Raw genomic sequence first — 12,370 nt, 5'->3', positions numbered from 1 at the left:
TAATCTTGATGAAAGCAAGAATTGGCCTTGCTGTAAAAAAATGCAATTATATGCACCTGTCATATGCTGAAAAATTCTTTGGGTGTTAATTGTGCCTATGAAACCTATACCAAAAACATTCTTCCAGATAAAATGACTGAACACCCTCAAAGCAAGGCAGCCTCAAAGTCCTGCAGAGATTCCACATCCCAAAAAGGCTTAATCAGTGACATCCACATCAGGGGCTTCATAGCTGGTAATCCACGACTGATTCATCTTTATTAAAGTCAAACGGTCCACGGAGTCTGTGGACAGACACGTTCTATGATCAGTAACAAAATCTCCTGCAGCCCATTCTAAAAGCACGCTGGATGTAGGGCAGCCCAAGAACTCAATAGAATACTGGGCAAGTTTTGGCCAGTGGTCTATTCTCATGACCCAATAAAACAGTGGATTATCAGCTGGAAAGCTCTCCATTTCTGCTTTGGCCCCGAGATAATTGTCCACCATGTGATGCAGGCGCTGCTGATAAGATGTGGTAGCTGACAGCCCTGGGCGGCGAGGACTAAAAAAATTCTGACATGCTTCACTTAGGCGGACGCCTTCTCCAATGCTCTTCTTGACCAATAGAAGACTCAAAACTATGTTTTTCACAACACTGTAACCTACTGGAGTCAAGAAAAACATTCAATAAAATCCTCTCTAACGTGTCCTCAAGAGATTTTATCTTCTGCACTCTCTGTGGGGATGGGATGAGTTCTGAGACCTTCCACTTATATGGTCAAGGAGGGTTGCCTACTAGTAATCATCCTTCTCCTTTATGCCACGTATTCTTGGGTCCTTTTGCAGGCTTTGAAGCATGAAGTTGCCCATGCGCCTCAAATTTGCAGAGGCTTGAGAAGCAGACTCCTTGGAGTCACATCCTTGGAGGATGACAGCATCTGGAACTTCCGCCTCCCAGCCGCGTACTACTCCCAAGAATCCTGGGGTTGGAAAGCCCTCTTTTTCAAAGCCTATGAAAGTGCCAGAATCCTCCTCCTCATCTTCCTCCCCCCTCCTTCTGTGTGTTCTGTGACATAGGAATGATGGTGTCTGGATAAAGTGGGTCTTGAGAGGAAAGGAAGTCCTCCTCTTCCTCCTGCTGCTCTGCCTCCAGTTCCCTGTCAATAATTCCATGGGGAGTCTGCTCCAGCAGAAACACAACAGGAATTGTTCACTGATGCCATCCTTGTGGCCTCCTCAAATGGTGAAAATATAGTGCATGCATCCTTAATGATCAGCCAGTGGTGTAGGGAAAAAAAAAAGAAGGCCTGAGCCTGTCATTGTGCCGTATAAACAGAGGTACTCGTTGATGGCCCTCTGCTGCATGTATAGCCACTGCAGCATTGCCAAAGTCAAGTTCCCTGGTGGGCATGTCACAAATCAGGTGTTATATGGGCAGGTGGAATTCCCACTGAATTTCAGCCAACTGAGCACTGACTGTGTATGACCGCCTGAAATGGCTACAGACTCCTCTGGCCAGCTTTAGCACATCTTGCAGCCCTGGGTATGTATTTAGGAACCCATGCCATTTTTTTCAATGAGTTTTATCTATATTGCCGAGACCCGACAATTCATTACAGCCGCGATCAGTTTTAAATGGCAATTTTACCTTTAGAAATGTAATTTTGCTGTGGTACTGTTCTAAACATGGGAAAAATGTGCCACTTTACAGGCATACTATAGGCACCCTCAGGCATGTTATTTAAAGGAATATTTCATTTGTATTGTTTCACTTTAAGCATTAAAAAAATCACTGCTCCTGAAAAAAACAGGAATTCTTAAAAAAAAAAAATTGCATTGATTCATGTCCTTGGGTGCAGGACCCGGGTCCCCAAACACTTTTTATGGCAATAGCTTGCATACAAGCCTTTAAATTTAGCACTTTTGATTTTTCATGTTTGTGTACCATAGACCTTAACCGTGTTGTGTGTTTGTCCAAGTTTTTTGCCTGTTCGCACGTTCTAGTGCAAACCGAACCAGGGTTGTTCGACTCATCCTTATACAGGACACACTACTATGCTGTTGAAAGCACTGGAAACTACTTGGACCTCTTTATGGTTTCTTATAGAACATGACCTATTAAAAAATGAATTCAAGGTGATCAGAAAATTCCCATATTTCACAGATATAGGCATATTAAGTCAATAGAACAGTAGAACATAGGTCTCCGTTAGACATTTTGTTTTCCAACTCCAAGGAAAAATGGTAATTTTTTTGCACTTACATTTCCATTCAGATCTTGTTCCAGCTTCTGCAGAACTGTGAGATAAAATTTGAAGAAAAAGCTGAGGGTTAGCGCCTGTCGAAATTCCACCATCCCGCCTGGAGCGCTGGGCGACAGTGTCATCTCTTTGGACAAGATTCGGCAGGCATCTTGTAGCAAACTGTCGTTCCATTCCCTGCATGGATAGAAAGGTGACTGGATGAAGACAATTATTTTGCCTGCTACTCTATACCTCTTCCAACAGTTTTGGTAGCTCAAACTCATGTGCAGCCCAGGCCCGAACTACTCAAGACCTTGAAAGCCACAAGTTCTGATATTTTGTGATGTGTTAAAAAAGAGAGCAGTAGGGAGTAATGCTCAAAACCTGTAAAAAAATTTATTTAATTTGGATACGGCTGGGAAGGGTTAAAGGCTCAGTTTTTATTGCAATCTCTATCTACAGTGGATTTAAAAAGTCTACACACCCCTGTTAAAATGTCAGGTTTCTGTGATGTAAAAACATGAAACAAAGATAAATCATTTTAGATTTGTTTTACACCTTTAATGTGACCTATAAACTGTACAGTACAACTCAGTTGAACAACAAACTGAAATCTTTTAGGTGGAGGGAAGTAAAAATAAAAAAATAAAATAATATGGTTGCATAAGTGTGCACACCCTTAGACTAATACTCTGTTGAAGCAACTTTTGATTTTATTACAGCACTCAATCTTTTTGGGTATGAAATGGAACCGTGTCTCTAGACACCTGCAACTGGGACCAGATATTAGGGACTGGATGTCGCTTTGGCTCTGAAGAAGAGGGTCCTCCCTCGAAACACATAAGCCGTTTGCGATGCCATCTGGTCCTCTCTAACATCCAGTCCAGGTTGCAGGTGCCTAGAGACACAGTTCCATTTGCTGGTGTATTGACAAGCCTTTTTTTCATGTCTGTTTGTGAGTATGATCACTGCTTCTACATTTTTTAACCACTAGAGATCCGTGCTATAGCCGAATGATGGCTACAGCACGGACCTGCTTTGCCAGGACTACGTCTATTGATGTAGTCCCATGCACAAGCAGCCTGCGCGCCCCCTGAAGGGCGCGTGCGGCGCACTCTGTGATCAGCGAGTTTGTGAGACTTGCTGGATCATAGATCGGAGTAAGGGGTCGATCCCGACCCCTTATCATGTGATCAGCTGTCAGCCAATGACAGCTGATCATGTGAGGACAACAGAGCTGGTAATCGGCTATTTTTCCTCCTCACGCTAAAAGTGCGAGGAGAAAAAAAAAGCCGATCACCGGCGGCCGTGAGAGGGACATTAATCCCGATCACAGGGAGCTGGCGTCAGCTCATCAGTGCCCACCTGTGCCAGCTAAGAATAGCCCACAATTCCACCCATCAGTGCCCACAGTGCCACCCATCAGTGCCCACAGTGCCACCTATCAGTGCCCACAATCTGCCTCAACAACAGTGCTGCGCCTCAGTGCCACATATCAGTGCCCATCAGTGTCACCTACCAGTGCCCATCAGTGCTACCCATCAGTGCCCATCAGTGCCACCTATCAGTGCCCATCAGTCCCATCTATCAGTGGTACCTATCAGTGCCCATCAGTGTCACCCATCCGTACCACCCATCAGTGCCACCCATCAGTGCCATCTTATCTGTGTCCCTCTGTGCCCATCAGCACTGCCTTATCTGTCCCCATCAGTGCCACCTTATCTGTGCCTATCAGTGCCGCCTTAACTGTGCCTATCAGTGCCCACCAGTGCAGCCTATTAGTGCCCACCAGTGGCGCCTCATCAGCGCATATCAATAAAGGAGAAAAATGACCTGTTTGCAAAATTTTATAACAAACTTTTTTTTTTTTTTTTGCATCTTTTTTTGTTTGTTTAGCAAAAAATAAAACTCCCAGCTGTAATTAAATACCACCAAAAGAAAGCTCTATTTGTGGGAAAAAAATGATAAAAATTTAATTTTGGTACATAGTTGTATGACCGCGCAATTGTCATTCAAAGTGCATCAGCGCTGAAAGCTGAAAATTGGTCTGGGCAGGAAGGGGGTTTAAGTGCCCAGTAAGCAAGTGGTTAATACATTTTATCTTTTGGTAATGCACAAGGTCAGTGGTTTCTTCTTTATATGTTTCAGTTCTAAGGATACCCATTGTTCTGAGGAGGGCAGCAAGACCATTGACATTCCACATTTAATCCAAAGGGTTGGCTGCACCACTTATCTATAGACTAAACCCCCAAGCGCAGGAGATTGTGTTGTATGAATCTATCAGCATGGCACATTCCAAATCTGTCGATTGCGAGGGCATCTCCTGTGCACAGCCCTCTTCAGATCACCCCACTGATTTTCAATCAGATTCAGGTTGGGGCTCTGGCTGAGCCATTCCAAAACTTGAATCTTCTTCTGGTGAAGCCATTCCTTTGTTGATTTGTATGTATGTTTTGGGTCGTTCTAATGCTGAAAGGTGAAGTTCCCCTTCATGTTAAGCTTTCTAGGAGAAGCCTGAAGGTTTTGTGCATGGCTCGGCTGCGTGAATCGTTGTTACATCGGTAACATAAACGGCCACTAGGGGCACACACGTGCTGCCGGGGGCGCGCGCCCCCGCTCGCTCCCCGAGCCGATGCGTGTGGCCAGCGGTCTCAATCGACGCCGGGCTCCGGCAATTGTTCGGAGCACACAGAGAACTGGCAGCTGTGTGTGTAAACACACAGTTTCCGGTTCTCTGAGCAGGGAGCAACGATCTGTTAGTTTCCCTGCACAGTCCCATCCCCCCTTCAGTTAGAACACAAAATAGGATACACATTGACCCCTCCCCTGCCCCCTAGTGTCAACCCCTTCACTGCCAGTGACATTTTTACAGTAATCAATGCAATTTTAATTGCACTGATCGCTGTATTAATGCCAATGGTCCCAAAAATGTGTCAAAATTGTCCGACGTGTCTGCCATAATGTTGCAGTCATGATAAAAAAAATCGCTGATTGCCGCCATTACTAGTAAAAAAATTTTTTTATAAAAATGCCATAAATCTATCCCCTATTTTGTAGACGCTATAACTTTTGTGCAAACCAATCAATAAACGCTTATTGCTCATTTTTTTTAATCAAAAATATGCAGAAGAATACGTATCGGCCTAAACTGAGGAAAAAAATGTTTTTTTATATATTTTTGGGGGATATTTATTATAGCAAAAAGTTAAAATTATGCGTTTTTTTTCAAAATTGGCACTCTTATTTTGTTTATAGCGCAAAAAATAAAAACTGCAGAGCTGATCAAATACCACCAAAAAAAAGCTCTATTTGTGGGAAAAAAAGATGTCAATTTTGTTTGGGAGCCACTTCGCACGACTGCGCAATTGTCAGTTAAAGCGATGCAGTGCCGAAATCGGAAAAAGTGGTCTGGTCTTTGGCCAACCAAATGGTCGGGGGCTTAAAGTGGTTGTAAACCCTTACAACCGACTTTGACCTACAGGTAAGCCTAGATTAAGGCTTACCTGTAGGTCCAAGAAATATCTCCTAAACCTACACGGTTTAGGAGATATTTGCCAAAAGACAGGCATCGATGTCTACGGCGAATGCGCCATAGACAGCAGCGCTCAGACGCACTGAGTGCGTCGCAGTTAACGGCGATATGCCGCGAGTGGCGGCTCACGTGAGCATGTGCGGGAGTGAGGTCATCGCAGCTCCGATGAATGACAGCGCTGGAGCAGCGAGACCCACCAAGAAGATGGAGGCTCCGGACTACCGGGGACAGCGGTGACTTTGCTGGCTCCTGTGTCAGGTAAGAGACACATAATGGGCTACTATGCGATGCATAGTAGTCCATTATGCTTTACCTTTGCAGGGAATCAATGAGGAAGTAAACCCATCAGGATTTACTTCCTCTTTAAATGGTTAAAGTGTTACTAAACCCACAACAGTAGAATCAGTCTGTATATGCAGTAAAACATGCTTGTTCACTTTGAAAACTAAAGGGTTAATCCTCTGTATTGTGTAAAAAGGCTGATTTATCCTGTCTTCTCTGATCCTCTCCATCTTCCAGAGTCTCCAAACCATGTCAGGATAGTACAAAGGCTAGGGGGCTAGCTACACATGCTCAGTTTGGTGTGTTTTGCTAGAGAGTTTTTTTTTCTTGGAAAAGTGCATGTGATCAGCACAGGGCCAATCAGTACTGTACAGACAGAGGGTCATGGGTCCTGCAGCCTCATAAGTCAATCAGGGGAGACTAAAAACTCCTCCTACAAGCTTTAACCAGACACTAATAGAAGTCACAAGACTGTTCTAACTGCTGATGAGAAAGGGTATTTAGCAGTTTATTTTTAGTAGAACTATTGCATTTTCATGTTCTGTGTACTGTAGGAGATCGGATATATTGAAAGCAGGGTCCTGGGCTTAGTAACACTTTAACTGAAGTGCAGAGGAGTAAAATGACTGTCTATCCTTAATTCCCAGCCTGTATGTGGCCCTTGAGGGCTTTACTGGACACCCATCATTTGAAAAGACTATCTGATCTGCAGTGTATTACCTCCCAGCTAGTTCCTTGCAGGTATCTTTTGCCAGGACAGTGACCGGTGCCATCCCTCCATAGCTAAGCTGGATCTTTTCCACTTGACGGCTGTCCTGTTTAAACTCCACCATCATCCCAGTGGTGACAATAGCAATGTCGTCCTCCCGCCGAGAGGCTTGTTTGAAGGCAGAGAAATATTGCCACTGTAAAACCATCCAGTCAACTGTCAGTGAGACTTTAATAATTTCATTAACATCACAGTGAGAAATATAGAACAAGTTCAATGAATGATTTTCATTTCATTAGTGGCAGTGGTGACTTTCATTTCAATTCCATCATACATCATGTTATTTTCAAACAAAAGAAAATTCCCAGGACTACCCTAAAGTATCTTTAAACCCAAGAACAAAAATGTAATACAGTATATCAAAGCTTTCCAGTCCTTCGTTACGGTGGCTGCATTTGTTTTCTTTTTATCAGGATTGTTCCTTTATTTTCACCTGGTCATCCTGCCAGTAACACACTTCCTGTCTTAGGGTGACAAAACTCACTCACATTAATTATGGTGGACATATTAACACATTTATAAAGAAGCAGCTTTGTCACCTGTAGCCAGTGGCATCAGTAAAGGGGGTCTATAGCCCCAAATCGGCCCCCAAATGTCCCGGGTCTCGTATATTTCTTGTTTAGAATTGTTTACCCCGAGTCCCAAGGCCTGGGATTGGCCTGGAACTCGGGGCTTTGCAGGGCCGATCATGGGGGTGCACGGGCTGCCTCTGAAGGGAAGGGGGGCAAGCACTACCTGATTACACGAAACAGGGTTCTCCCCCTCACCCGGCACTGCGAAGTCCCACCTCCTGGACCGGCTCCTATGATGGAAGTCACACTGATCCAGTGCCAGGTGCGTGACATCCATCATAGGAGCTGGTCCAGGAGGCTGGACTTTGTGTGATTGCAAGCGCCGGGTAATCAGAGGCTGCGAGTGTACAGGTGTGAAGGGGGCTGCAAGCGTACAGGTGTGAAGGGGGGCTGCGAGCTTACAGATGTGAAGGGGGGCTGCGAGCATACAGGTGTGAAGGGGGGCTGCGAGCTTACGGGTGTGAAGGAGGCTGCGAGCTTACAGGTGTGAAGGGATGCTGCAAACATACAGGTGTTAAGGAGGCTGCGAGCCTACAGGTGTGAAGGAGGCTGCGAGCGTACAGGTGTGAAGGGGGGCTGCGAGCATACAGGTGTGAAGGGGGGCTGTGAGTGTACAGGTGTGAAGGAGGCTGCGAGCGTACAGGTGTGAAGGGGGGCTGAGAGCGTGCAGGTGTGAAGGAGGCTGCGAGCGTACAGGTGTGAAGGGGGGCTGCGAGCATACAGGTGTGAAGGGGGGCTGTGAGTGTACAGGTGTGAAGGAGGCTGCGAGCGTACAGGTGTGAAGGGGGGCTGCGAGCATACAGGTGTGAAGGGGGGCTGTGAGGGTACAGGTGTGAAGGAAGCTGCGAGCGTACAGGTGTGAAGGGGGGCTGAGAGCGTGCAGGTGTGAAGGAGGCTGCGAGCGTACAGGTGTGAAGGGGGGCTGCAAGCGTACAGGTGTGAAGGAGGCTGCAAGCGTACAGGTGTGAAGGGGGGCTGCAAGCGTACAGGTGTGAAGGAGGCTGCAAGCATACAGGTGTGAAGGGGGGCTGAGAGCGTGCAGGTGTGAAGGAGGCTGCGAGCGTACAGGTGTGAAGGAGGCTGCAAGCGTACAGGTGTGAAGGGGGGCTGAGAGCGTGCAGGTGTAAAGGGGGGCTGCAAGCGTACAGGTGTGAAAGGGGGCTGCGAGCGTACAGGTGTGAGGGGGGAATGTGAGCATACAGGTGTGAAGGAGGCTGCGAGCGTACAGGTGTGAGGGGAGACTGCGAGCATACAGGTGTGAAGGAGGCTGCGAGCGTACAGGTGTGAAGGGGGGCTGAGAGCGTACAGGTGTGAAGGGGGGCTGAGAGCGTACAGGTGTGAAGGGGGGCTGAGAGCATACAGGTGTGAAGGGGGGCTGAGAGCATACAGGTGTGAAGGGGGGCTGAGAGCATACAGGTGTGAAGGGGGGCTGAAAGCATACAGGTGTGAAGGGGGGCTGAGAGCATACAGGTGTGAAGGGGGGCTGAGAGCGTACAACTCTCTCAGGGATTCTTTCTACCAAAGACATGTAGCTGAATACATTTTGGCCTGCATTTATGAAGACATGTTTTAAATTTTTGTAATTTGATATGTTTCATAGCAGAAAGTAGAAAATATTGTACTTTAATTCTTAGGAGTGGGTGCGTAAATTTGGAGCGGACTTGTAGGGGCCCCATAGCATTGCTTTGTCCAGGGGCCCATGATGCTGTTAAGATGGCCCTGCTTATTAAGTTCCTGAAGTCGCTCTCCATATGTTTTATCCCCAAACCTTTCACCATTTTTGTTACCCGTCTCTGGACTCGTTCTATCTTATCACTTTCTTTCTGTAAGTTAGGTCTCTAGAACTGGGCACAGTATCCTAAACTAAAGATCTATATAGAGGAATGAGGACCTCCTTCCTCCTGCTGGTGATCCCTCTAGTGATAAATTTTATTCGCTTTCCCTACTGCCTGATCACACTGTTTGCTCATTTTGCAATCATCTGAAATATGTACCCTCCAATTCTTTTTCTTCTGTAGTGCTGGCTAACACTGGACCCCCAATGTTGTACTCTCTCAGGGGATTCTTTTTCCCATAGTTGGTAAATATAACACATACAGATTCTTATTTCAGCTACTTGCCCTACATGCAATGAGAAGGTAAACACTAAATAGGTGGGTCAGATACCGCCAGAAATGTAAAATATGAACGGAATTTGGGTCAGATTTATATTCAACTCAGATTCAAATCTCAACATATAGAATGCCTGACATAACATTTAGTGCCTACAATTACACAGGAAATAGTTGCTGAGCTGTTTGGTTGTCGAGCTGTATAGGGGCAGATGTACAAGTCACAGTTGTGTAACTGACCTTTTTTGAGAATGGGATCTCAATAGAGAGAAGGATCTCCTGAGGTTTTAATATTGTTTTTCTGTATCCGGCAAAGAAATTTTCATCCATCTGTACAATCCTTTCATTGTCTGCAAATACAGTTTCATGAGATGTAAGAGGAACAGAGAAAAGTCGTACTGGGAGTCACACTTTTCTGTCATATGAGGGACACAAACTGGCAGCTGAAAATATTAGGGCATAATGACTTTGCCCTCAAAAGAAAGAACTAATTTTAAAAAAGCTTATGTCATCACATAATGAATGAAATACCCTGATTTAAACAGCTTGCATAACCAGAACTAAGTCTGTTACATCCTTAACAATCTCCATTGGTTCTACAATGCCGACCATGAAAAATAAACTTGATCATCTGACACCTACTGACAGAAGAAGTTATTTCCAGTCATAGCGAAATCATCCAGTCCAGCCATTTAATATGCATATTCTTGTGCTAAAAATTACTGAATTTTATTTATTTTTTTGGGATAGAGTAGTAAGGGGTTAGATGTGGCTAGCTACAAGATTTTCTGATTAATTATATTTTGTTATGATGTATTCTGCAATCTTTCATGATTATTCCTACCATTTAAATACTTCAATTATTGTTTTTTTTTGTTTTTACTGTAACCCTGATGAAAGTTGGTGCTCCTGAAATGCATTGGCTGTTCTAGGTTTGAGTTAGCACTGATATTAAAAGATTTTGGACTTAGGGGTTGATTTACTAAAATTGGTGCAGCTGTTGGAGTGCAAAATCTGGTGCAGCTGTGCATGGTAGCCAATCAGCTTCAAAGGCCGGCCATACACGGGTCGAATTCTGAAAGAATTTTCTTTCGAAAATCTTTTTTAAGAATTTTCGTTTGAATTCCGCACCTTTAGTGGGCCGTAGCAACAGGCGACTTTCGTGCGGCCATCGAATGTAAGTGATCGGGCATGTTTAAAATATTTTGAAAAGCAAACAAATTTGGAATCGATGATGGGAGAATCGTGTGAGAAATATAACTGAAAAAAAAAATGTGCATGGGCGCAAGAAAAGAAAAATCCCAGAAAGAAAAAAAAAATCCCAGAAAGAAAAGGAAATTCCCATCCACGAAAGTTGTTTTTGGTAGCAACATGAGGTGAAATTGAAGGCTTGGTTGGTCGAATTTCGAAATCAATGGTGGCATCATCGTATCACAAAATGCATGAAATTTCTGATTTTCGTAAGAAAATTTGTTCAGAATGCTACTCATATATAGCCTGCACAACTTCAGCTTGTTCAATAAAGCTTTGACAAAAAAACTGGAAGCTGATTGGTTTCTGTACAAAGCTGAACCAGATTTAGTAAATCAACCCCTTAAGCCGGCCATAGACAGTTCAAATGTTAGCTGGTTCAGAAAGGAACGGCTGAGATTCGAACCATATATGGACAGGCTGAATGTACCCAAGTTTATCAATCAACTTGGGTACAACCAGCCCATCAGATTTTACATGCCATTGTTGCTAGTGGCTATTGTACCCAGTAGCAATAATAACTGTGTTCTCCTGGCGGGGACGGCTTTCCCCGCCCCCTCTGCTGGGGGAACACAATGGCTCTGAAAGAGGTATTCCCCCATCTACACTGATTGTGTTGATGGGGAAAACAAGCTTTTTTTTAGTTCTTTAGACCCCATACACACTATTAGGTTTTCTGCAGATTTTTGTCTTCAGATTTACCATAACAATATAATAAGAGGTCAAACCTTAACCACTTTCAGACCGGACCATTTTGCTGGTAAATGACCAGAGGTCTTTTTACACTTTGGCACTGCGCTGCTTTAACTGGTAATTGCGTGGTCATGCAATGTTGTACCCAAACGAAATTTGCGTCCTTTTCTTCCCACAAATAGAGCTTTCTTTTAAAGGTATTTGACTGACTCTGCGATTTTTATTTTTTGCGATATAAATGTAAAAAGACCGCAAATTTTGAAAAAAAATGATATTTTCTACTTTTTGTTATTAGAAAAATCCAATAAACTCAATTTTAGTCATACATTTAGGCCAAAATGTATTCAGCCACATGTCTTTGGTAAAAAAAAAGTCAATAACTGTATATTTATTGGTTTGCGCAAAAGTTGTCACATCTACAAACTAAGGTACGTTTTCTGGAATTTACGCAGCTTTTAGTTTACGACTGCCTATCTCATTTCTTGAGGTGCTAAAATGGCAGGGCAGTACAAAACCCCCCCAAATGACCCCATTTTGGAAAGTAGACCCCCTAAGGAAATTGATAAGTGGCATGTTGAGCCCATTGAATATTTTATTTTTTTGCCTCAAGCGATTGAATAATGACAAAAAAAAATTATTATTTTTTTTTTACACAAAGTTGTCATTAAATGATATATTGCTCACACATGCTATGGGCATATGTGAAATGACACCCCAAAATAAATTATGCTGCTTCTCCTGAGTATGGGGATACCACATATGTGGTACTTTTTGGGAGCCTAGCCGCGTACGGGGCCCCGAAAACCAAGCACCGCCTTCAGGCTTTCTAAGGGCGTACATTTTTGATTTTACTTCTCACTACCTATTACAGTTTTGAAGGCCATAAAATGCCAAGATGGCACAAAACCCCCACAAATGACCCCATTTTAGAAAGT

At 44.1% G+C, this 12,370-nt stretch overlaps 1 protein-coding gene across 2 annotated transcripts in view; it reads right to left on the bottom strand.

The window, feature by feature from the left end:
• The window catches only part of XDH (xanthine dehydrogenase), a 166,728-nt gene that overhangs the window by 58,696 nt on the left and 95,662 nt on the right, over positions 1-12,370 (bottom strand). For both annotated transcript variants that reach the window (XM_077485875.1, XM_077485874.1), the window contains exons 13-15: positions 9,732-9,841; positions 6,760-6,944; positions 2,246-2,420 (exon numbers count right to left, since the gene is read on the bottom strand). In XM_077485875.1, coding sequence (XP_077342001.1) covers positions 2,246-2,420; positions 6,760-6,944; positions 9,732-9,841 — 470 coding nt within the window. The remainder of the gene's footprint in view (positions 1-2,245; positions 2,421-6,759; positions 6,945-9,731; positions 9,842-12,370) is intronic.

This window comes from Lithobates pipiens, unplaced genomic scaffold (genome assembly GCF_037356315.1).
Source record: "Lithobates pipiens isolate NorthernLeopardFrog02 unplaced genomic scaffold, aLitPip1_a1.2 Scaffold_18, whole genome shotgun sequence".
NCBI lineage: Eukaryota > Metazoa > Chordata > Amphibia > Anura > Ranidae > Lithobates > Lithobates pipiens.
Note: the sequence above shows the minus strand (reverse complement) of the source record. Positions and strands in the feature narration are given on the sequence as shown.